Source organism: Equus caballus, chromosome 14 (assembly GCF_041296265.1).
Source record: "Equus caballus isolate H_3958 breed thoroughbred chromosome 14, TB-T2T, whole genome shotgun sequence".
NCBI classification, from domain to species: Eukaryota; Metazoa; Chordata; class Mammalia; order Perissodactyla; family Equidae; genus Equus; species Equus caballus.
Window position 1 is genome coordinate 12,121,683 of NC_091697.1, and position 25,996 is coordinate 12,147,678.

Sequence of the window (25,996 nt, forward strand, 5' to 3'; positions counted from 1 at the left end):
TCCCCAAGTGCCTTCTTCTATAAGAGCCACACAAAATATTCATCTATTCATATATTCATGGAATCTCAGTCAGGAGCTGAGCCAGATAATGACATCCCTTTAGCATGAAAGTTCAGTATGGCAGACTTTTGGACATCCCTGACTGGGAATCCTGCCCTTCACAAAGACAGTAAGTGCTGACCCATGCTTTCTAGGCTGCTTACACTGATGCCCATTGGTCAGGATGCCGTGGCCCCGCTTACACGTTGGTCAAGCAGTCACTAGGGCACAGTAGCCAAACGATGATAGTTTGAAATGAACAGAGCAGGTTGCATAGCACTGTAAGAGCTTGCTCTTCTGCACATAAAAACCCCACAAATTCTGTGATGATACTGAATGGCACCAAACACAAGTGAAGTATTCTTGATCAATCTCCACATTCAGTGGAAAATACTTCTAGACTGAAAGGGAAGAATTAGCCCAAGGAAGTCAAATCAAACAGAAAAGGCACTTTGAAGACAAAGAAGTGGTTGCACTAAAGGTTTCCACACCACCAGTCTTTCATTAACACGCGTCATGGGAATCTCTTAGGCAGTAAAATCCTTTGCTCAGCAAGTCATCATTGTTTTTTTTTTTGGAAAAACAAGATGTTATGCTTTTCCATGTTCTAAATAAAGAAGCAGAAATGCTTTGATATGTAGTAGTTTGTCTGACATTAAATAAATTATATTTCGTAGTGGTCTTAAAAAAAGGACAGAAGCCTAAAATATATCTAAGATCAACTTGTAAATGCACAAAAAAAAGCAGAAGCCAAATCGGATTCCCACAGATGAATTAGAAAAAAGCATAATTTTCTCCAAGTAAGAAATCAAGAAATGAAGTGGGCTCTAAGAAAAGAGGAACTGAGTACGTTTAGTCACAAATTAAGAAGTTAGGGCTCGAGGGCTGTCACTTGTCACATCCCGCTGACTATAAGCGAAGTGTTCATATACTATTGTAGGTTCCTATTCTATCCTTGAAGATCTTCTGGATCACTGGCAGGAAGTACACGATGTCCTCACTGACTGGAAATGCTTCCCTCAGAATAAAACCCCAAATGCTGCAATTAGAGCCATGTGTCCCTGTCGGCTCCTCAGTGATTTGGAAGGACCCTGTTCCTCACCATTCTCTGTATAGTTCTTCACATACAAGTATCAGCACATGCTGATTAAATCAAAATAAAGAAAAGCGATCTAACTTTTCCTCGTTGGGCCAATTCATGAACTCTGTGTGTTCTTCTCATTTCAGTTGCTTACCTCTTAGACAGTTTAGAGAAGAAGCATCATCCACATCAGCAATAAGCCAACAAAGGGCTCTTCTTCTGACATGTACAACTTACTAAAAGCAGTGTTCCTAGCTTCAAAGTCCAGCGGAGTCCTCAGTGTCCATCACCAAAGTCATGACAAGGATCTGAAATCTACCATTATCCCTCTAGGAAAGCCCAGGTACTTCAGATCCTGAAGGGACACCACTCTTTTAGCTTTTGGGAAGACAGCTGTAACACAAAGCGCTAAATCAACATAAGGGTCAAGGTTATACCTTGTTCTTTCTACCAACCCATCGCTGCCATACGTGATCCTAAGACAACGTTCCTTCAAGACCATTTCTCCAATAGCTTTTTCCTGCTCAAGAACTTCCACTGAAACTCATTAGCAATTCTACAACCTAGCCAGCAGTTTTCTATCCTCATGAACCACTTATCCTTCCTTTCCTTCCCTCCTCCTCATCACACATGTCACTCCCTGAAACAGCCAGTTCGGACCTATCTTCTCTACCACCTGTCTTGTCTCATGTTATTCTCTGGAACGTTTTCCCCTTCTTCTCAAATGCACACATGCTCTCTTCAAGACTCGAGCCATGTCCTACCTTCCCAAGTCTGCATTCATTTTCATACCTAAATGCTCACTCGTTTCCTCCCATCTTCATTTTGGAATGCTGTTTGCAGTGTAAGCCAACTGATTTTGAATGAAGACAAAAAAGATGATCCAATGAATCCATTTAACATTAATTTTTGCAGAAGACATGAGGTTTACACCTTGGTTTTCTTTTTTTCTTTTCCTTTTGCCTACAGATGTCCAACTCTTCCAAAACCATGTAGAAAACAACAGTTGCACTCCTGGGCATTTACACTAAAAAAATGAAAACATAGATTCACGCAAAAGCTGTACATGAGTGTTCAGAGCAGCTTTATTTGTAATAGTCAAAAACTAGAAACAACCCACATGCCCTTCAATGGGTGAATGGTTCAATAAAATGTGGTAGAGCCATACAAAGGACAAGCACAACACAGTGATCTAAACCAGGAAATAGACACGGATAAAGCATTAGTCATTCAACTACTTAGTAGAATTTCAGTTTGGACTGAAATTCCCTAGATGTGTGTAGAGTTCTATGATGTTTTCTCATGCATAAAAATCCTTGTAACCATGAGAACAATCAGGACACAGAACTGTTCTATTACCCCAGAGAAATTCCCTCAGGCAACCCCTTTAGAGCCACACCCCCTCCACCCCCAGTTGTGACCGTGGAAAAATGGATCTCTTCTCAATTTCTATAATGTTGCCATTTTGAGAATGCTGTGTACCTCGAATCAATCACACAGCCTTTGCAGATTGGCTTTTTTCACTCAGTACAATGCCTTAAGCTCCATCCAAATCATTGCCTATGTCAACAGTTTGTTCCTTTTTCTTATGACATTTTATAACTAGATATAATCTGTACGTTGATAGCTCTGTGGCCACATTACATAGTACACTGCCAGGAGAAGTCAAAAAAAGCAACACTGCCTGTTGAAACCATAAAAGTTTCTGTTTCTGGGTCTCCCAGATGTAGCCTATGAAGACTAAAGGTTTAAGGGCACTTTCTAACACTTGGTATTGTGAAATGTGCTCACAACACATTCATATACAGAATCACCCAACGGTGGCAATTGTTCAGCTGTTCCTTGAGAAACAGCAATTAACCAGAAACAAAGCTGTAGTGACCTTAGCTACAAGACTTCTAACTTTATGACTTCGTGGAAAATTTCAGATACAGTTCACAGTTAGATAGAGAATGGAGTCTCTTTTGGTTCTGAAACAAGGAGCTAGGTCCGGAGCAGAATATCTGCCCTACAAGCCAACGGCAGCTAGACAGACAGTTTGCAAAGAGAAAATGACATAAATGCATAGGAAAGTATGAGAAAGCCCCCAAAAGTGTGGGATGGTGCTGCCCTGGATCCTAATGACTTTCCAGTTGTCATTTAGCTCCTTGCAGGACCAACTATCTTGTTCCAGATACTGAGCTCCATAAGACAAATGTGTCTTTCCAACAAAGTCTGCTATTTGCTTAAAAAGTATACAACAGAACATTCTGAAGTCTCAAACTAAGAACCTTGTCATTTAATTATATGATTCCACCTAGTACATCCTCCCACTTTATGTATATGGCTTTTTTGATAAACATTTTCTTGTGTGTACATGTTTAATATTCACCCTAAATATCTACCAGCACGAACAATGTCTAACTTAATTTTCAGACCCTGCCGTACTCGTTCCCATGCTATGGGCCAGGGAGCCAGGGAAGGACAGGAGTTCTGGCAAAGAATCATCAAAGCCCACGTACCTACATGAAGACGAAATCAAGAATATGATTCACAATAGATGTTTCCAAGATGACAAAGATGCTGTGGCTGAGAATATTCTTAACAAATTTACTGAAGAAGATTAACAAAAAGTAGAATAGTTTCCTGTCATTAGTATTTATTGAATATTAAACATCTAATTCCCATTGAGGGAAAGCACACACCTTCTACCTCTCTAGGCTCTCTAGAGAGCTTTTCTTTTTCAAAGGGCTGTCCTTATGTCATCCAGAACAACAACAGTAAGGAGAACATGCTTGAGTTGGAGTGCAAAGATTTAACTCAACGTTGGGAGAGATGGAGCAGGAATCACTGGAAAAGTGCCTAAAATGAGGGCAAAACAGCAACCTTCAAATGTCAGGTCCTTAACTATCATTCAGGAGCCAAGGGGAAACAATCCAAGGGCATGGCCCTTTTTGCATCTTTATAATGGCAAGTGGGAACATCCTCCCAGGAACTGTGGGCAAAAGGGCCAGAGACATCCTAGGGCACAAACACATCATGTTACACCACCTAGCCACATGCTTTGCCAGGATTCTATAAGCTTTCTAATTAATCTTGCATCCTTACCAAAAATTCCATATTGTCTTCAAACATGCCCTACACATTTATTGACCTCTTGTGTGCTGGATGCTAGATAACTGCAGTCAAAAAGAATGATGTCTATTAGTTTAAAACCATGACAACTTGCTTCCAAAAAACACTACAGTAGCAAGAACAGACTCTGCTTCCAGCACAGTCCCCGACATTGAGCAGGCCCCCGACATCTGGGGCACAAATCAGACCACTTCTGCTCACGCGGAATAATAACCTCACCCGGCATGTCTGAAACCTACTCTCCAGACCTATACAGGTACCAACCCATTCTCAAAACCCATCAACACCAATGTCATGAGAGCCTCCTCCACACACACACAGAGGCAGCATTTATCCTTGTTAGGTTTGCTGCCTCAGGTATCGAGACAGAAGCGCCGGCACTTTGGCAGGAATCCAGGACTCATTCTTCATTGTACAGAAGGTCCACTTAAAAGCTTTGCTTCATTTCCAGGAAGCTTTATTTTTCAAGTCAAAATTCTATTCAAAGTACATTATACTTTATTAAAGACGACTTTAAGGAAAAATATATAGTTGTCAACATAAAAATCTTATTTTTTCTTTTTCAGATATCGGGGACATTCATATAATAATAATAATTGTAATTATTTCACAGTAGTTCTCAAACATAAAAAAAGCTGCCCTATTTAAGAATTTAATTTTAGGGACTTCCAACATTTTGAAAGCATTACTGCGACTTTTAAAATACACACTGCATCTTGCTAGACAACTTAGCACAAGCTTTCTGTATGATCATCTCCTGGGCACTTTCTCACTTGCTATCTGCTAGGTTCTACGCTTGACACATCCCTGCATCATCTCATTGGTTTAACAACTTTTGCAGCACTGAACACAACAGGAGGTCGTTACACTATAAAAATTCGTGTAGATTATTAATATAGATATTAGCGCTAAAATGACAGCAACGCTTAACACAGTTTACTGTTATTGAGGTTGTGTTGCTGTGTTAACTCAGAATCTGATCAGCACTGTCCCAAGGCACAGAGAACACCATCTGTGGCCCGTTCAGCAGAGAAAGCCATTAAGCGACCTTCCCTTCTACAGGGAGCAGATGAACATCACCTTATCTACTCAGAAGTTTAATGCCAATCACTACACGCCAGTTGGGACAGCATAAAAAGGCGCAGAACAAAATGATTCTATGAAACACTCTTGCTTCCCTCTGAAATTGCTTTACGATTGTAGATCAAATTCTTCCCCAAAGAATCCTGCTCTGCATGTCATAAAAAGTAAGGTGCCTATGTCCTGCTTTGAACTCTTAAAAATACATGCTGTCCTGCATTTTCTTTGATGCTTGCAAATTTCAGACTCAACAGACAGGCAATCCCAGTAAGAAAGGGAAGAAGAACAAGAACTCAGGAGGCTTTTCCACAGTCCCCAAACCCAGTGCACTCCCACAGCAAACCGGTAGGTCCATGTTGTTCCAGGAAAGGGAGATGGGGAGAGACAGGAGGTGTCCACACCAGGCGAGACAAAACCAGGTGAGTCCAGAGGAGGCAGGTAGAGAACCAGGCGGACTACCAGGAGCCAAGGGTGGCCTCCCCCCTCCCTCCGGACCAGGACGAGGCCTGCTGTCCCTCCCCATCCCTCCGGTTGTCCCTCTCCAGCATCCCTGAGAGCGGGGAGTGGAGACACACGCGGTGTGCACAGCAGGCAGCCTCTCTGAGCCTGAGACAGCTGCCTGGACTGTCTTCCATCGCTGGGGAGCGGGGACGGAGGGGACGGAGGGACCGAGGAGCCCTGTGCAGCCCGCGAGCCCCGCGCCCCTGCCCTCGAGGACAGCGCCCCGCAGGCCTCAGCGGACACGGCGGGCCTGGGCCGCGCCGCCGCCCGGAAGGCTGTCCGGGACCCATGCCCGGGCTCAGGGCGCGTCTCCCCTCGGAGCGGCCCTCCCGCCCGCTGCGGCCTTGCCCGCCGTCCTCCGAGGGCCTCCTCGTCTCCGCGGAGCCCCGTCAAAGCGCTCCCGCCCGGGCTCCCCGCGGAAGAGACGCCCGGACGCCGGGGCCTCGCGGGCCAGGGCGGCACAGACCGTCCTCCGCCGGCGGAGCGCCCGACGCGGCGCGCGTTGGACCAGCCGCCCCCGCCCAGGAGGGACGAGGCCTGGCCGGGACAGCCCCGCGGGGCACTGGGCTCAGGGGGACCGCTTTGGAGGGGATGGCCGCGCCCTCTCTACCGCTTGCCTCAGGCGCATCGCTGTGCAACAGGCAGGAACTTCCCGCCACATTCGCCTACTCCACGCTGAGGCGGCATTGCCCCGCCTGGCCCGGAAGTCTGCGGCCTCCCCATTGGCTCAGGAAGAGCAGGAGCTGGGGGGCAAGCGGGTGGGCGAGTGAGTGAGGAGGCAGAGCCAGGGGAGGGCGGGGCGAGCTGGAGGGGAGGGGCGATTGGAAGGGCGGGGCGAGTGGGGAGCCTGGGGAGAGTGGAGGCGTTGGCAGCAGGGAGTTGGGGCGCCAGAGGAGCTGGGGCAGCCACGTGCCACTGCACTGCACGTGGGCAGGCAGGGCGAGCTGGGAGGCGTGGCAAACGGGATCAACCAGCAGGAGGTGGAGACTGTACTGGTCAACTACCAGCCAAGGAAAATCAGGAGCCATGCTCCTCCCACCCGCTGCCTAATGGGAAAGGAGTCTCTTTACATGAAAAGTAAGAGGCCAGTCTCCCTGCCTCCTGCCCTTTGGGAAATGTAGTCCACAGCCTCTAAGTCCTACCTTCTGATCTGATGCTTCAGCTCTCAGTGCCATAAAAGCCAAAGAAACATGGCGAAATTCACATTGAGGTTGAATGTTACTCCACAAAATTGAGTTTCAGCACCAAAGGTAACATTAATATTTTCTTCATTTTTTTTTTTTTTGAGGAAGATTAGCCCTGAGCTAACCTCTGCCACCAAACTTCCTCTTCTTGCTGAGGAAGAATGGCCCTGAGCTAACATCTGTGCCCAACTTCCTCTACTTTATGTGTGGGACGCCTGCCACAGAATGGCTTGACAAGCAGTGTGTAGGTCTGCACCCGAGATTGAAACTGGCAAACCCTGGACAGCAGAAGGAGAACATGTGAGCTTCACTGCCAGCCCCACTGGGCTGGCCCCAATGTTTTCTATATTATTCCTACAGAAACCAAAAAACACTTGTTTGGGGAGATTTTCCAGGTTTTGCTTGTAAATCAAGATGAGGCAGTAGGGATCACATCAAGATGGCAGCATAGGCAGACTCTGAACTCACCTCCTCCCACAAACAGAACTGGGTTACAACTGTTCTTGGAAAAATTACCCTGGAGAGAAAACTGGAAACTGGATGAAAAGAACCCCCACAATAAGGGACAGTCCTGACTGAGGCGGAAGAGGCAGAAATTCCTTCTGGAGAGAAAAAGCCACCTTCACAAACCACGGACCTTCACAGCCAGTAGGGCAGGAGCCACCCTAAGGTACACAGCCCTCCCTGGAGAAGTGGGGACCTGAGCAGGGGCCTGTTACTGCCATAAGCATGCTTCAGACTCAGCACAACTGAGATGAGTGCCCTACTATTTGGCTTGGCTGCCTATTAACTGCAATGGGGCAATACCCCCAGAAAAGCTATCAGATGAAAGCAGGAAAACACCGGGTCTTAAAGGGCCCAGGCACAAATTCAGCCATATCAGAGAGAAACCTAAAATCACCAAAAAGAAAGCTGCACAGTCCTTTGGTGAAAAGAGACTCACCTGGTAGGCTCTGGGTGTGTCTCTGTGAGAGGTGAGACGTCTCCAGAGACAGACATTGGTGGTGGCCATTGTTGTGACCTAGTACAGGCATGCTGACAGGTGCTGGCAGACAGCATTGAAGTTCTTCCCCTGCCCAACAGCCCGGGGGTTGGCCAAACCAACTAGAGCACAGAAATAATCCAGATCAGCCAGGGCAGGCAGCCTGCCCTAGGGAACTGCCCTACACAAGAGCAAGCCCTCAGGCTACTTGTCAGCCTGCATAGACTGGGTGCTTTGATCCTCTGCAGGTAGGAGAGTGTGTCCACCTCTATGGGGCAGGGACTGTGTGAGGAACAGGTGAACTGTGGGGGGTACTGTTGGAGAGGTGGGGACCTCTGCAGTGGGGTGACAGGTATATCCCAGGGAGTCAGGAAGTGTGCACGAAACAGGGCTTTGTGATGGGGGGCACAGAGGAGCTAACGCCAGAGACCTCGTGACCCAACCCTCTCTGATGACAGACAGGGAGACGGAGACCTCAGGCAGGAAGGAAAATCTCAGAAAGTGATGTGCTTCCTGACTCAGAGGGGCTCAACTTCTCTCTCCACATCAGCAGGGCTAGAGGGAGGGACTGAGTCCAGCTCAGACACAACCTCCTGCAGCTCAGGGCCTCAACAGCCCAGGGAACATGGACGGTGACTTACGCAGAGCCTGCATCACTCATCACTGTGTTGGGCCTGATGCCTCGGCTACCACAGGAGGCTGGAGTCACTGCTGAGAGGACCTTTGCCAAATGCAGACAGCTCAGGGCTCAGGGCAGGACTCTCTCCTCCCCACCCTCAGGAGCCTGAACCCCCGGACCCACCTCCGGGCTCACTCACCTCCACATAATCCTCCATCGTAGCATCCAGCAGCTCAAGGGAACTGAAGAATGTCACCAGGGAGGGGACGACACCCTGTGCCGCCATCGGGATGGGCATGGTGATGAGCTCCCGCTCTCAGGTACCCCCATGAACCCTCCTCTGAAACCCCTCACCTGAGCCTCCTGCCCACCCCACACTCCCATACACAGCAGCCTAGGATCCTCGGGACACCCCAACACCCACAATCCCCTCCTGCCCTCCCCTCCAGGAGCACCAAACCCCACCAGTCACGTCCCAGGGCTGGCTGTCGGCCAACGCCAGGGGGTGTGGCCCCTGTCCCTCCCCACCCCAAATCTGTCCTGCTGCCAGCCCTTCCAGGCCTCCCCCTGCTCACTGCCAATGCAGGCACTTCAGGCTCTGTGGCTATAGGAGATGCCCTGGAGGAGGAAGGCCCCTCTCCTGAGGGAGGCCTCCAGCTGGGAGGAGGCGCCCCCTCTCCTCTGACTCCTACACCCCTCCCCCACAGTCACCCTCACCTGCTGCCGCTGCCTCTCCTGGGCTCCCTGGTGGGCCCTCTCTGCAGTCTCTAACACGGAGGTCACCTCCTGTCGGGGCCGAGGACAGGGTCAGTGCGCCCATACTCCCCTGCACATGTCCCCCAAGGCCCCTGAACTCAGACCCTGGCCATCAGGCTCCAGTCCCCTGCTGCCTCTGCTGCTTCCTCCTCCAGGGTGCTCTGATTCTAGACGAGTCCTGGCTCCAGGACTCACTCCTGTGTGACCTTGGGCCTGCCCAGCCCTCCCTGAGCCTCTTTGCTCATCTGAAAAGTGTGAGGAAAATGTCACCTTCTTCCAGGAGTCTCCTGAGGACTCAGAGTCATCTGCGTATCATCACTGCTCTCCCCTCACATCTCAAGGAGCCAGCACAGATCTCCTCACATTCCTGTCCTCCCTTGGATGGTAGCACCCCGCTGGGAGGCCTGCACCTCTGATCATTTCCCTCCACTTCCCAGAGGAGGAGACTGAGGCCCCCAGAGGGGCAGTGACTTGCTCAAGGACCCACTGAGGAGAGGCTGCTCCCCGTCCCAGTCAGAGGCCCTGTCCCTGCTTGCTTCACCGCAACCCTGGCTCCAAATCTGACCAAGGCCCCGACCTCTGGACTCCCAGGGTGTGTCCAGACCCCAGCTGAACAGACAGGGAGGGGGAGGGCAGGGTGTCTTGGGGGGCCTGGCCGAGTGGCTCTGGCATGCCCCACTCTCACAGGGCTCTCTGACCCCAGCCTGGGCCGAGCCTTGCCACGCGCCTCACCTCCTAGGATCCCCTCACGTGGTTCCCATCCCCTCACCCCTCTTGTCCTTCCAGATCTCCAGCCTCCAGTTTACCATCAGGAGCAGCTTCCTGCTCACGTGCTGCTCTCTCCTGCACCACTTCTTAAAGTTTCAAGAACTATTACTGAGGCATGGGGAAAAAAAGAAAGAAAAACTGTGGGGTGCTTGAGGGGCAAATCCCTTTTGTTTGAAAACCCAGCAGATCCAAACTGCCTGGGGCCTGGATGAGGGATTTCACTGGGGTGCTCTGAGCCCTAAGGTACCCTTGGGACTCAGGAGGGGGCCTCTCCTCTTGTGCCCTGGGGCCTCCATTCCCATATGTCCCAAACAGATCTCTTTGGAACAGTGTCAGTTTCAGCTGGATAGAGACTTCCGTTTCTGCAAAGGAAACACTTGAAACTCTCCACCTGGGCTCAAGGCAGGATCTGGTCTGCAAGAAAATGAATCCTTGTGGAAAAACTGATGGCCTAAGGGCCCTGAGAGACTCAGAGACCCAGCACGCAGCTCAGTCCCTGTTCCCCGCGTTCGCTGTCTCCCAGGTGGTCTCAGCTGACCTTGGGGGACATGCCGGCTGAATGCAGGCTGCCTGGTCCACCTCACGCTCATGATGCTTGGCTGGAGAGCAGCCTACCCACCTGGAAACTTGTCTCCAGGTCTCTGAGATGGTTAATGGCAGGGCTCTGCAGAGCGGAAAGGATGGTGTGGAGGGAAGAGAAGTTTCCTAAGCCTCGGCACTCCTGGGGAAGGGAAGAGATTGAGCTGTGAGGGGGAGCTGGAGCTCTGCTGCCCCTGGCTTCTGTCCCCTCATGGACTTCTGTCCTGGGGCAGACAGATGCCCAGGGAACCCAGGGAGGGCACACCTGACACCCAACGAGTAACACTGCCAGGCACAAGGATTTGTAGTTTAACACAGTGAGCTTGTCCCCACTGGGACCTCAAGTCAAGGTCAGGGAGAGTCGAGGGACAGTACAGGGACTCAGACCAGAGACTTCAATCCTGAGAACTGAGAAACAAGAGGCAATCCCCACAACTCCAGAGAGGTCCTCCCTGGGCATTCCACAACTTACCTCAGCTTCCTGGATCCTCCACAACCGTGGCCCCTCCTGCGGTGTCATGCTTGTGTCCCTGAGGCAGGTGGCAATCACATGGTTGGCCACGGTGTTGGTATGTGTCATATTCTCTGGGATGAGGATGCCAGGTACTCGCAGTCCCTGTTGTCTCTCTGGGAACAGATGGGCCCAAGGCAGTGGGTGGGCACCAACTTCTTCAACAGCTCCTGTGGAAGATTTGGAGTATCACCTGGTCCTGTCACACCCCAGCTCAGTGTCCACAGTCTCACATAGTCCCAGTCAGGGTGGGAGCACAGCTGGAACTCAGGAAGCAGAGGATGTGGTCTGAGGCTTGTGGGAGTCCCTGGGTTTTGTCTGTATCCACAGAAGCCTCCTGGGACAAGATGACACAGGACACGGTACTGTGGAGAAAGGAGGGGGCATTTTCCCCCAGCCCTGTCTCACGTCCTCCAAGCTCCAGGATGCAGCCCACACCTACCCACCTCTAGGGCCATCTTCCCCTCATTCTAGTCACCCTTGGGTCCCACTCCCCATTCCCATGCACATTCGCCCGAGGCACCGCCAACCATTGGCTTTGATTGTCTCCACTGTGGTCAAAACATGTCAGGTGCCTAATAAGTGCTGAAGATGACAAGGCCACCTGGGAAGATGGGTGATTGCCTCATGGACCTGGCAGCACTTCACTGAGCACCCATCCTCCACCAAAGGGCCAGACTCTGCCCAGCTTCCACTCTCTTCCACCTCATTCATCGGCACAGCCACAAAGTGCAGCACTTGCACTGAGTGTCTGTGTTTATTGTCTCCTGTTCTCTAGTGGGCAGGGAAGGCTTGGGGGGAAAGAAAGCTTCCCAGGTCACAGTGTTGGTAAGGGAGGGAGCAGGGATATGGACCCAGACCATTGGATTCTGGAGCAGGGAATGGCAGGTGTGGGGTGGCTCATGGCACCGGGAAGGCAGGGGCCACCTGCCCTATGAGCTCTGCTGCTCACTGCAGCCATCCTCATCAGCTGCTCTGCCACCAGCTGGGGAGAGAAGTCCAAGAGGTTCGGTTTCTCCTCTCGCAGCTGGTCCTCGGTGGTCACGGCCCAGGGGCAGGTGGGCTCTGGGGCTGGATCCTGCGGGCTCCTGACTGCTGCAGATGGAACTGGAAGTCTCAGTAGAGCCCAGCGTCCAGTGGTCTCCAGTGCAGGAGCTGACACTGGGGCTGACTTTAATGGTGGCCCTTCCTCCAGCCTTGCAGTGGCCGACACAGGGGATGCTGGCTCCAGCTCTACCACAGGTGATGGGACTGGAGGTGGAGCTGGCTCTAGCCCGGGGGCTGGAGCTGGCTCTGGCTCTGGCTCTGGAAGTGGCAGGAGCTTTGGAGGTGGCTCTGGAGCAGGGTAAAGAGAAATTTTCACCCACACACCTGACAGTTTCTGTAACTTTCCAAAGACAGGAAAGACTACACTGCCTTTAAGAGAACTCCAGCCCATAAACCCCAGCACAGGCAGTTTCCCCATACTGCAGTCCCCTCACCTTTCTGCTCAGTCTCAGTGACCATGAGATGCTCCAGGTGGCCTGGCAGAAGGCAGGCTTGGCCCTCTGGGTCTGAGCCACCAGAGCTGACATGAACAGTGGCCAGCTTCACCGTCAAACAGGGAAACTGCAGGGGCTCACTGAAATCCTGTCCTTGGTCCAGCCAGCTTCCCAGCATCAAATAGATAGTACTGGGGGGAGGCAGATGGGCCACAGGGTGAGAGGCCTGGCCTTTGCTTCCACACTGCCCTCCCAAGGCACTCTCATTTGGACTGGGGCCCTTGTGCCTTACCATGCCTTCCAGGGGAAAGCCCCATCCCAGCCTTGAACCCTGCCTGGCTTTCCTGGCAGTGGCAGGCCTGCTCCTGCAGCAGGTTTAACACAGAGTCTGTGGCAACCTCTTGTTCCCACTGATACTCTTCTCCCAAAGGCCCAACATCCACCTCAGCTCTCCATGCACGTGGGCTAATGGAACGAAGACTCAGGCAGATTTGTGAGCAGCTTGCTCATGCACCACCTGCTCTGGAGCTGACGGTGGTGGTCACAAGGGGTGGATGTGGAGACAGGGAGGCCAAAGGAGCTGGGACTCTGGTGGCGATGGGTCTCTAGGGGACAACTCAGCCTAGACTCCCTTCTGGTTCTCAGGGGGCCTGGGACCCATACAAAGCTCTCTTATACTCCTGTCCTCTTTGAGAAGAAGCTACCAGAACTTAACCCTCCATGGGAATCGAAAGATAATTGAGATGCAGTGTTCTTCCAGGCCTGGCAAAGCCACGGCCTGCATATTCTCCTCCTACCCTCTCCTCTAGAGACAGGAAACCCTCCTTCTGGACCCAAAGACCACTAACTTTTGTAGGTGGTCCTGTGGTCCATCCCACTCACAAAGGGGGAAGATGCCTCCAGATGTCCAAGAGGGTATGAAGGCGTCACACAGGATGTATGGTGGATGGGACCTGTGAATGATGTCAAGAGTGACTGACTGTCTCTCTGACTAGAATTGAGGCCCAGACAGGGTGTCTGCTTCATTCACTGAGTTACGCTTAGTGTCTCCAGAAGTCTAGTGTGGAGTAGGTGTTTAATGCACGTTGTTGAGTGAACTCCAACTGGAACCATCCCAGATATCTGAGTGGGTCCTGGGGCCCCTTTGCTGCCTCAGAAATCCCTCATTGGCTATGTGAAGGGCGAGGACCAGGACCAGCTGGATGGAATCTCAAACTCCTTGACAGTGTGCTCTCCAGGTGCTTTATCAAACTCAGAAAGGCCACAAGTCAGTGATGAAAGAGGAAGAGTAAGTTTTATGGGAGACAGAGAAATAATCACCATGAACAACCACTGCCTGTCCCACAGCTCTCTCTGTAAAGCCAGGCACCAGGAACCGCTTGCCATGGCTGGTTTCATTCATCCCTGGGAGAACCCTATGATGTTCATTGTCTCCCACCCCACTTTTCACAAGACCAAACTGAGGCTCAGAGAGATGCGCTGACATCCCCAAAACTTACAGCTGGCAGTGGGCAGAGTCACCACAGTGCTGAGGATGAGGCGGGCACTCGCTTAGTAAACAGCTGGTCCAGGACCTGGTGGAATGTGCTGAAGGCCGAGTAGTTGCACACGAAGGTGGTGATGTTGCAGATGATTCTACTCAGGAAGGCTGGGACCATGGACTCTGACAGCTTCTCTATCACTCCTACCTGGAGAGCATGCATCCTGCAGGCCTCATTTGGATAAAAAATGGACTCATCTTCAGGCTGGCTGGGACCAGGAGGGACATAGTGTCAGTGGCACCATCTCAGGGTCCTGGATTAGGAGACCCCTCTGTGCCCAGTCACCTCAGACCAACCCTGGTCATTCTTGGTGGCCTGGTGCATCTACCCTCTGTCCAGGGACATGGAGTAACTGAAGCCATCTGCCATCTCCTTGGCCATCTCCTATCTCTTTGGCCATCTCCTGTGTGCAGCACTGCAAAGACACTGCCTGAGGGACAGGACAGACGGTCTCAGGGGCCTGCCTCGACTTGGTTATGGGGAAACTCCCACCACAGAGCAGGTACAGAACGCCTCCTGTCACAAATCCATTGTGAAAGGAATCTTCATTCCCTATTTCACGTGTTTAGTTTCCCCAAGAACACCAGGAGCCATCCCCTCTTCCTGTAATGCGGCACTAGCCCCTACTCCCACAGCCAGAAAATTAGCGCCCAGCTTCAAACACCACCAGATCCTGAAGTCAGTTCCTGCCGAGGCCTCCCATCCATTCTGTAATTCCATGGTAACTCCTGAGGTCTCCTTTCCCCTCAGACCCAGCTCCCAGCCTACCCTTGGCTTCTTAGAGGAACAGTGGGATTTCCCAGAAGCATTCCCAGCCTGGGCAAGAAATGTTTTGAAATGTTCTCTTAATTTTCAAGGACAGGGGATATTGGTAGAAGTCATTTGGATGTGTATGTGCAACAGTTTTGATGTAAATAGTATGTTTTTCAGACAGAGATCGAAGAGTAGGGCTACTGGGTGTAACAAGGAAATGGATACACTGATGCAATGTTTTCATGGTGTGAAGTTTTAGAAAGGAAATATCATGGTTAAGAGCAGAGAATATCCAGCATCTTATGTTGAAATTCCAGCTCAATCACTTTGTAGATATTGGTAGTGGGCAAGATACTTACCTCGTCGGGGCCTCAGTTTCTTTATCTGTTGTTGGCAAAAATGATAAGTGTACCTAATTTGTAAGGACATGGAGAGAATTAAAGGAGTTGATGTTTGAAAAATGCTTGGAACACGTAGCACATTACAAGCACTGTACCTATATATTATAAATGAAAATTAATTCTTCTGACACTGTAAGCACCAGTGGGGAGAATATTGCCTGGGTGGACGTAGAATGCAGTCCATGATATAGGATGAATCACTGAATGAACAGCACTGTTGAAGGCATTACCAATGACACATCCGCCTCTCTAGGGACATTCCCAAGCATAGTCACACCCAAGCATCCCTCCTCTGTCCTGCATTGTCTTCTTTGATTCTATCCAGGAATCAGGGAGGCTTCTTGAACCCTGGTACCCACACCCGCTAAATGTTCTCTTCTCTCTCTCAGCAGACCCAACTGCTTGTCCTAATGGCTGCAGCTCACAGGGTCTGCAGTCTGATCCTGATTTTAGATTTACAGTGGTGCCAAAATATCCTGGGTTTTTTTTCCTTCTCACCAAAGACCCCCAGTACATAGGTGTATACTCTAGTTGTGAGCACCTCTGGTTGTGCTGTGTGGGTTGCCACCTCAGCATGGCCTGATGAGCAGTGCCATGTCCATGCCTGGGATCTGAAGCAGTGAAACCCTGGGCTGCTGAAGTGTAGCACATGAACTTAACCACTCTGCCACGGGGCCAGCCCCCAAAATATCCTGTTTTGTCATAAAATCATAATACCAGCAGGAGCTAAGGCATGGGAAATAATCAGATCTTCTGGGGTTGAAGTTTTACAAGGCAGCTATGATGAACAGTAAGAATATTTGGATGGTTCCAAGAGAATTACTGAGGTCATAGACCAAGGATTCCAGGAATGGTAGGATATAAGAAGAGAAATTAAACTGAGGGCATGGTGATGTGGCATCACTTCCGATCTTGAGGAACGGGTGTTTATTGTCTGAGAGTGTGAGTAAAATCTAGTCACCAGAGATTTGTTGAGGGTTAATATGTTTCTGAATTTCTCATTATTGAATATGATCCTTTGGGTTGATGGAAACATCTGGGACAGGGGAGTCAGCCCCTCAGAGTTGGGCGGATGATAATGTCACTACTGATTCAAGCTCTAAAGGAGCCACCAACATCAAGTCGCCAGTGAGAGACACTATCTGCTAAACATATCCCTAGCAAAGCACATATATTTACAATATAGCAAGAGCTCTTACAACCCAACAGAAAGAAGACAAACAACACTACCCTGCTTACCAGGAGACCGCAGAGCAGGCATGTGATGAGCACCAGGAGTCCCGCCAAGTAAATGAGGATGATGGCCCAGAAGGGGAAGTCTAGGGTGATAAGCGCTGGGCTGAGCCAGCTCCTGTCATTCCTCCAAGGCTCCTGCTGTCCCCGCACTGTGTCACAGTCCTTGACACGAGTTGGCCAGCTTTCATCATCATTCAAGACCCAGTGTGCATGGTTCTCTTTGACGCACAGCATCAAGATATTCCCTTCCCACCCAGGACTAGGGCTTTCTTGAAGCTTACCAGAGTTCTCAGTCAAGGCATTGTTTCTGTTGGGAGAGTACCCTGAAAGTCAATAAAATGGAATACATGTGAGTGTGTTTTACTTTTTTTTAATCAATATTATGATAGATTACAACCTTGTGAGATTTCAGTTGTACATTATTGTTAGTCATGTTGTGGTTACACCACTTCCCCCTTTGTGCCCACCCCCCAGCCCCCACCCCCTTTTCCCTGGTAACCACAGATCAGTTCTCCTTGTCAATATGTTAACTTCCACCTATGAGTGGAGTCATATAGAGTTCTTCTTTCTCTGTCTGGCTTATTTCGCTTAACATAATACCCTCGAGGTCCATCCATGTTGCTGCGAATGGGCCAATTTTGTCCTTTTTTTTATGGCTGAGTAGTATTCCATTGTGTATATATACCATATCTTCTTTATCCAATCATCAGTTTCTGGGCATTTAGGTTGGTTCCACGTCTTGGCTATTGTAAATAATGCTGCGATGAACATAGGGGTGCAAGGGACTCTTGGAATTTCTGATTTCAGGTTCTTAGGATAGATACCCAGTAATGGGATGGCTGGGTCATAGGGTATTTCTATTTTTAACTTTTTGAGAAATCTCCATACTGTTTTCCATAGCCGCTGTACCAGTTTGCATTCCCACCAACAGTGTATGAGGGTTCCTTTTTCTCCACAACCTCTCCAACATTTGTCGCTCTTGGTTTTGGATGTTTTTGCCAATCTAACGGGTGTAAGGTGATATCTTAGTGTAGTTTTGATTTGCATTTCCCTGATGATTAGCAATGATGAACATCTTTTCATGTGTCTATTGGCCATACTTATATCTTTTTTCGAGAAATGTCTGTTCATGTCCTCTGCCCATCTTTTGATCGGGTTGTTTGTTTTTTTGTTGTTAAGCTGTGTAAGTTCTTTGTATATTATGGAGATTAACCCTCTGTCGGATAAGCGGCTTGTAAATATTTTTTCCCAATTAGTGGGCTGTTTTTTTGTTTCAATCCTGTTTTCCCTTGCCTTGAAGAAGCTCTTTAGTCTGATGAAGTCCCATTTGTTTATTCTTTCTATTGTTTCCCTCAACTGAGGAGTTGTAGTGTCCAAAAAGATTCTTTTGAAACTGATGTCAAAGAGTGTACTGCCTATATTCTCTTCTAGAAGACTTATTGTTTCAGGCCTAATCTTTAGGTCTTTGATCCATTTTGAGTTTATTTTGGTGTGTGGTGAAAAAGAATGGTCAATTTTCAATCTTTTGCATGTGGCTGTCCAGTTTTCCCAGCACCATTTGTTGAAGAGACTTTCTTTTCTCCAATGTAGGCCCTCTGCTCCTTTGTCGAAGATTAGCTGTCCATAGATGTGTGGTTTTATCTCTGGGCTTTCAATTCTGTTCCATTGATCTGTGGACCTGTTTTTGTACCAGTACCATGCTGTTTTGATCACTGTAGCTTTGTAGTATGTTTTGAAATCTGGGATTGTGATTCCTCCTGCTTTGTTTTTCTTACTCAGGATTGCTTTAGCAATTCGCGGTCTTTTGTTGCCCCATATGAATTTTAGGATTCTTTGTTCAATTTCTGTAAAGAATGTCCTTGGGATTCTGATTGGGATAGCATTGAATCTGTAGATTGCTTTAGGTAGTATGGACATTTTAACTATGTTTATTCTTCCAATCCATGTGCATGGAATGTCTTTCCATCTCTTTATGTCATCGTCAATTTCTTTCAAGAAAGTCTTGTAGTTTTCATCGTATAAATCCTTCACTTCCTTGGTTAAATTTATCCCAAGGTATTTTATTCTTTTTGTTGCGATTGTGAATGGGATTGAGTTCTTGAGTTCTTTTTCTGTTAGTTCATTGTTAGTGTATAGAAATGCTACTGATTTATGTATGTTGATTTTATACCCTGCTACTTTGCTGTAGTTGTTGATTATTTCTAATAGTTTTTCTATGTATTCTTTGGGGTTTTCTATATATAACATCACGTCGTCTGCAAACAGCGAGAGTTTTACTTCTTCATTACCTATTTGGATTCCTTTTATTTCTTTTTCCTGCCGAATTGCTCTGGCCAACACCTCCAGTACCATGTTGAATAGGAGTGGTGAATGTGGGCACCCTTGTCTTGTTCCTGTCCTCAGAGGGATGGCTTTCAGTTTTGTCCATTGAGTATGATGTTGGCCGTGCGTTTGTCATATACAGTCTTTATTATGTTGAGGTACTTTCCTTCTATACCCATTTTATTGAGGGTTTTTATCATAAATGGATGTTGGATCTTGTCAAATGCTTTCTCTGCATCTATTGAGATGATCATGTGGTTTTTGTTTCTCATTTTGTTAATGTAGTGTATCACGTTGATTGATTTGCAGATGTTGAACCATCCCTGTGTCCCTGGTATAAAACCCACTTGATCATGGTGTATAATCTTTTTGATGTATTGCTGTATTCGGTTTGCCAGAATTTTGTTGAGGATTTCACCACGGAGCCGGCCGCTGGAGCTCCACCCAGCTCCAGTCCTCTCCGAGGAGATCTCCGGCAGTCCTGAGCCCCATTGGGCAGGCAGCGGCAGCCGGCAGGCCGCGGCGCTGCTTGGGATTCTCTCCGGGACCTTCCCGGCATTGTGAATGCTGGGAGGGGCCCTCCGCTAATGGCAGAGAGTTTTGTCTGCTGCCCGGGCGGAACTCTGGAGCTTCCCCCCTGGGCCACAGAGCCAGCCTCTGGAGGTCTCCACAGCCCCAGTCCTCTCTGAGATCTCCGGCAATACTGTTTTACTTTTTTAAATAAAAGTTTTCAAAAACACAGGAAAGTAGAACAGTATTGGAAACATCGATTGACTAGATTTAACAATGTAAACTTCATCCAATTAAAACAGTATTCCATCCAATGTGTAAATTATTCACACTTGCCACCTTTGCTTTCTCCCACATTTTCCTTGAAAAATGTTTTTTATTTATTTTATTGAGGTCATATTGGCTTGTAACATTGTGTAATTTCAGGTGTACATTGTTATATATCAGTTTCTGTATAGACACCATTGCACTCACCACTAATAGTCTAGTTTTTTTCCGTCACCATAAATATGTACTCCTTTACCCCTTTTTCCCTCTTCCAAGCCCTTCCCCTCTGGTAACCACCAATCTGTTCTCCTTTTCCATGTATTTATGTTCCACATATTGGTGAAACCATAAGGTGTATGTTTTTCTCTGGCTTATTTCATTTAGCATAATACCCTCAAGCTCCATCCATGTTGTCACAAAAGCACAATTTTGTCTCCTTTTATGGCTGAGTAGTACAGCATAGTGTGTGCATCTATCTATCTATCTATCTATCTATCTATCTACAACATCGTCTTTATCCATTCATCTGTTGATGGGCATTTGGGTTGCTTCCACATGTTGGCTATTGTGAATAATTAATAAATCTCTGAATTGTTAATTTCATGTTCCTTGGATAAATATTCAGTAGTGGGATAGCTGTGTTATGTGGTATTTCTATTTTTAGTTTTTTGGGAAATCTCCATACTGTTTTCCATAGTGGCTGCACCAGTTTCCATTCCAAGCAGCAATGTCTGAGGGTACTCTTTTCTCCCCATCCTCTCCAACATTTTTGTCTTGTTAATTGTGGCCATTCTGACAGGATAAGATGATATCTCATTGTAGTTTTGATTTCCATTTTCCTAATAATTCATGACACTGAACATCTTTTCATGTGCCTATTGGCCATCTGTATATCTTTTTTGGAAAACTGTGTGTTCATATCCTCTGCCCACCTTTGTTTTTATCATTTTCTTTTATTGTGGTCACATTGGTTTATAACATTATGTAAATTTCAGGTGCACAACTTCAGATATTTTCATTTCTGTGTAGATTACATCCTGCTCAGCACCCAAAGACTAATTACAATCCATTGCCACGCACATGTCCCTAATCACTCCTTTCCTCCTCCTGCCTCCCCCCTTTGCCTCTGGTAAGTACCAATCCAATCTCTGCCTCTATGTGTTCGTTTGTCATTGGTTTTACATTCTACTTATGAGTAAAATCATACTGTATTTCACTTTCTCCCTCTGAAATATTTCACTGAGTGTAATACCCTTCAGTTCCATCCATGTTGTCACAAATGGCTGGATTTCATCATTTCTTGTGGCTGACTAGTATTCCATTGTATATATATATACTATATCTTCTTTATCCATTCGTCTCTTGATGTGCACCTCAGTTGCTTCCAAGTCTTGGCTATTGTGAATAGCACTGTGATGAACATGGAGATGCATGTACCATTCTGCACTTGTCTTTACATGTTTTTTGGATAAATACCCAGCAATGGAATAGCTGAATCATATGGTAGATCTATTCATAATTTTTGGAGGAATCTCCATATTGTTTTCCATAGTGGCTGCACCAGTTTGCACTCCCACCAGCAGTGTATGATGGTTTCCTTCTCTCCACATCTTCTCCAACACTTATTGTTTCCTGTCTTCTTAACTATAGCCATTGTGATGGGAGTGAGGAGACAACTCTTTGTAGTTTTGATTTACATTTCCCTGATAGTTGATGATGTTGAACACCTTTTCAAGTGCAGGTTGGACATATTTATATTTTCTTTGGAGAATTGTCTGTTCAGATCTTTTGCCCATTTTTTAAATTAGGTTGTTAGTTTTTTGGTGTTGAGATATATGAGTGCTGTGTATATTTTGGATATTAACCCCTTATCAGATATATGATTTGCAAATATCTTCTTCCAATTGTTAGAATGTCTTTTCGTCTTGTTGATGGTTTCCTTTGCTGTGCAGAAGCTTTTTAGTTTGATGTAGTCCCATTTGCTTATTTTTTCTATTGTTTCCCTTGCCCTGTCAGACATGGTACTTCAAAATATGCCACTAAGACTGATGTCAAAGAGTGTACTGCCTATGTTTTCTTTAGAAGTTTAATGGTTCTGGGACTTACATTCAAGTCTTTAATCGACTTTGAGTTAATTTTTGTATATGGTGTAAGATAATGACCTACTTTCATTCATTTGCATGTGGCTGTCCAGTTTTCCAAACACCATTTATTGAAGAGACTTTCATTTCTCCATTGTATGTTCTTGGCACCCTTGTTGAAAATTAGCTGTCCAGAGATGTGGGGGTTTATTTCTGGGCTCTCGATCCTGTTCCATTGAACTGTATATCTGTATTTGTGCCAGTACCATGCCATTTAGCTTACTATAGCTTTGTAGTATATTTTGACATCATGGAGTCTGATACCTCCAGTTTTGTTCTCTTTTCTCAGGATTCCTGTGGCTGTTCGGGGCCTTTTGTTGTTCCATATAAGCATTAGGCTTCCCCATTCTGTTTATTTGAAAAATGTTGTTGGAACTTTGATAGAGATTTCAGTGAATCTGTTGATTGCTTGAGGAAGTATGGACATTTTAACTATGTTAATTCTTCCAATTCAAGAGCACGGAATATCTTTACATTTCTTGTGTCATCTTCAATTTCTTTCAACAATGTTTTATACTTTTCATCATACAGATATTTCACCTCTTTTGTTAACTTTAATCCTAGATATTATATTCTTTTTGTTGCAACTGTAAATGGGATTGCATTCTTAATTTGTCTTTTTGCTACTTCGTTCTTAGTGTATACAAACTCACCTAATTTTTGGATGTTGATTTTGCATCCTGCAACTTGGCCATATTCATTTATTATTTCTAAAAGTTTTTGGGTGGATTCCTTAGGGTTTTCTACATATAAAATCATGTCATCTGCAAATACTGATAGTTTCACTTCTTCCTTTCCAATTTGCATCCCTTTTACTCTTTTTTCTTGCTTGATTACTCAGGTTAAGACTACCAATACTATGGTAATAAGAGTGGTGAATGTGGGTATTCTTGTCTGCTTCCTGTACTTAGAGGGGCAGCATTCAGTTTTTCTCCATTGAGAATGATATTAGCTGTGAGTTTGTTATATATGGCCTTTATTATGTTGAGGTACTTTCCTTTTCTACCCATTTGGTTCAGAGTTTTTATCAGAAATGGATGCTATGTCATGCCAAATGCTCTCTCTGCATCTATTGGGAGGATCATGTGCTTTTTATTCTTCACTTTGTTAATGTGGTGTATGATGTTGATTGATTTGCAGATGTTGAACTATCCCTGCATCCCTGGAATGAATCCCACTTGGCCATGGTGTATGATGTTTTTAATGTATTGTTGTATTTGATTTTCTAGTATTTTGTTGCAGAGTTTTGCATCGATTATCGTCAGTGATACTGGTCCATAATTTTCCTTTTCTGTGATGTCCTTGTCTGGTTTTGGTATCAGGTTATGTTGGTTTTGTAGAATGAGTTAGGTAGCTTCCCCATCTCTTCAATGTTTTGGAAGAGTTCAAGAAGGATAGGTAATAAGTCTTTGAATGTTTGGTAGAATTCACCAGGGAAGCCGTCTGGTCTTGAGCTTTTATTTTTTGGAAGTTTTTCATTACTGTTTCATTCTATATCCTGGTGACTTCTCTATTAAAATTCTCTAGTTCTTCTTGATTCAGTTTGAAGGTGGTATGTTTCTAAGGATTTATCCAGTTCTTCTATATTATCCAATTTGTCAGCATATAGCTTTCCATGGTATTCTCTTGTAATATTTTGCATTTGTGAGGTGTCCATTGTAATTTCTCCTCTTTCATTTCTGATTTTATTTGAGCCTTCTCTCTTGTTTTCTTCGTGAGTCTAACTAAAGGTTTGCCAATTTTGTTTATCCTTTCAAAGAACCAGCTCTTGGTTCCATTGATTTTTTCTATTGTTTTTTAGTCTCTATTTCACTTACTTCTGCTCTGATTTTTACTTCCCTCCTTCTACTGATATTGGGCTTTATTTGTTTTTCTTGTTTGTTGACATAGACCTGCATTGCTATAAACTTCCTTCTTAGAATTGTTTTGCTGTTTCCCATTGATTTTGGCATGTCATATTTTCATTTTTATTTGTTTCCAGGCAATTTTTGATTTCTCCTTTGATTTCTTCATTGACCCGATTGTTGTACAGTTGCATTTTGTTTAATCTTTTCTGATTTTCTGATTTTCTGATTTTCTTCCTGTAGTTGATTTTTAGTTTCATAACTTTGTGGTCAGAGAAGATGGCTGGTATTATTTCAATCTTATTAAATTTATTCAGACTTCTTCTGTGGCCTAATATGTGAGCAATCCTGGAGAATGTTCCATGTGCATCTGAAAAGAATGCGTATTCTGTGGTTTTTGGATGCAACGTTCTCTATATCTACGAAGTCCATCTGATCTAAAGTGTCGTTGAAGGCCAATATTTCCTTTTTGATTTTCCATTTGCATGATCTATCCATTGGTGTAACTGGAGTGTTAAAGTCCCTTACTATTATTGTGTTACTGTCTATTTCTCCTCTTATATCTGTTAATAATTGCTTTATATATTTAGGTGCAGAGATATTTACAAGTGTTATATCCTCTTGTTGGATTCTTCCCTTTAACATTATGTAGTGCCCTTCTTTGTCTCTGGGTACAGTTCTTGTTTTAAAGTGTATTTTGCCTGATATAAGTATTGCCACCCTAGCTTTCTTTTCTTTGCTATTTGCATGGAGTATCTTTTCCCATCCCTTAACTTTCAGGTTATGAGTGTCTTTAAGTTTGAAGTATGTCTCTTGTATACAACATATGTATGGGTCTTGTTTGTTTTTATCCAATCTTCCACCCTATGCCTTTTGATTGGAGGATTTACTCCATTGACATTTAAAGTAGCTATTGGTAAATATGTATTTACTCCTATTTTGTTATTTTTTTCTGTGTGTTTTAGTAGTTCTTCTCTGTTCCTTTCTTCTTCTCTTGCTCTATTCTCTTGTGTTTGGGGGCTTTCTTTAGTATCATGTTTGGCCTCCTTTCTCTGAATTATTTCTGTCTTTATTACAGGTTTCTGGTTTGTGAATACCATGAGGTTCTTATGTAATAATCTACATATATAGCAATCTACATTGAGTTGATGATCTCTCTAGTTTGACTTCTTCCTAAAAACTCTACTCTTTTACACCCCTTCTCCCACATTTTGTGCTTTTGATATCAAATCTAACCTCTAATTTTGTGCGTGAGTATCCATTACCTTATTATCATTGAAATAGGTAAATTTAGTTCTTTTGTATTTTGACCTCCATATTATCTTCATAGGTGGTTGATCTGCTACATTTACTGTATTTTTGCCTTTACCGGTGATTTTATTGCCTCTTTATTTTATTAGAATTTCCTTATCACTACTTTTTATCTTCTCTTTCCCACTTAGATAAGTCCCTTTAGCATTTCCTGTAAAACTGGTTTCTTGGGGATAAACGCCTTTAATTTTTGCTTGTCTAGGAAACTCTTTCTCTCTCCTTCCATTCTGAGTGAAAACCTTGCTGTGTAGAGTGTTTTTGGCTGTAGGATTTTTCCTTTCTGCACTTGAAATATATCCTGCCACTCACTTCTAACCTGCAAGGTTTCCGCTGAGAAGTCAGCTGACAGCCTTATGGGTTTTCCTTTGTATGTCACTTGTTGCCTTTCTCTTGTGGCTTTTAGGATTCTATCTTTATCTTTAATTTTTGACATTTTAATTACAATGTGTCTTGGTGTGGGCCTCTTTGGGTTTATCTTGTTTGGTGCTCTCTGTGCTTGCTGTACTTGGATGTCTGTTTCCTTCCTTAGGTTAGGAAAGTTTTCAGCTATCATTTCTCTGAATAGATTCTCTCACCTCTTTGTCTTTCTCTTCTCCTTCTGGGACACTTATAATATGAATGATAGTGGGCTTAATGATGTCCCAGAATTAAATTAGATTGTTGGTTCTTTTTAGTTCCTTTTTCTTTTATCTGTTCAGCTTGGGTGATTTCCTCTACTCTTTTGTCCAGCTTGCTGACCCATTCTTCTGTATCATCTACTCTGCTACTGAGTCCCTCTAGTGGATTTTTCATTTCTACTACTGTATTCTTCATTTCTGATTTTTTTTTTTATATTTTCCAATTCTTGGTTGACGTTCTCACTGTGTTCGTCCAATCTTATTCCAAGATCAGTGAGCATCTTTATGACTTTTTCTTTGAACTCTTTGTCAGGTAGATTGCTTATTTCCACTTCATTTAGTTCTTTTTCTGGTTTTT

The 25,996-nt window shown here is 45.8% G+C and overlaps 2 protein-coding genes and 1 long non-coding RNA gene across 8 annotated transcripts in view; all 3 read right to left on the reverse strand.

The window, feature by feature from the left end:
- Nucleotides 1–8,951, reverse strand: part of LOC138917391 (ral guanine nucleotide dissociation stimulator-like) — a 39,127-nt gene extending 30,176 nt beyond the window's left edge. Inside the window, exons 1-4 of one of the 5 annotated variants that reach the window (XR_011425284.1) lie at nt 8,800–8,940; nt 7,943–8,103; nt 1,913–2,147; nt 1,275–1,513 (exon numbers count right to left, since the gene is read on the reverse strand). The gene's annotated coding sequence lies outside the window, so the exon portion shown is untranslated. Of the gene's footprint in view, nt 1–1,274; nt 1,514–1,912; nt 2,148–7,942 lie in introns of all 5 variants that reach the window. The other 4 variants (XR_011425287.1, XR_011425285.1, XM_070233589.1 and 1 more) reach the window with 4 other exon arrangements.
- A 290-nt stretch (nt 8,952–9,241) lies between these two features.
- On the reverse strand, nt 9,242–12,795 carry LOC138917392 (uncharacterized). Of its 2 annotated transcripts, XR_011425289.1 has the most exons (3): nt 11,176–12,747; nt 10,744–10,845; nt 9,242–9,386 (listed from the first exon to the last, which is right to left on the reverse strand). It is a non-coding gene; the product is annotated as an uncharacterized lncRNA (long non-coding RNA). The 2 variants fall into 2 exon arrangements; XR_011425288.1 differs by lacking the exon at nt 9,242–9,386 and having other exon boundaries at nt 10,271–10,845; nt 11,176–12,795.
- Nucleotides 12,796–14,212: 1,417 nt separating this feature from the next.
- The window catches only part of LOC138917600 (uncharacterized), a 95,786-nt gene continuing 84,002 nt past the window's right edge, over nt 14,213–25,996 (reverse strand). Inside the window, exons 10-13 of the mRNA XM_070234699.1 lie at nt 16,908–16,949; nt 16,630–16,709; nt 15,349–15,401; nt 14,213–14,444 (exon numbers count right to left, since the gene is read on the reverse strand). Coding sequence (XP_070090800.1) covers nt 14,213–14,444; nt 15,349–15,401; nt 16,630–16,709; nt 16,908–16,949 — 407 coding nt within the window. The remainder of the gene's footprint in view (nt 14,445–15,348; nt 15,402–16,629; nt 16,710–16,907; nt 16,950–25,996) is intronic.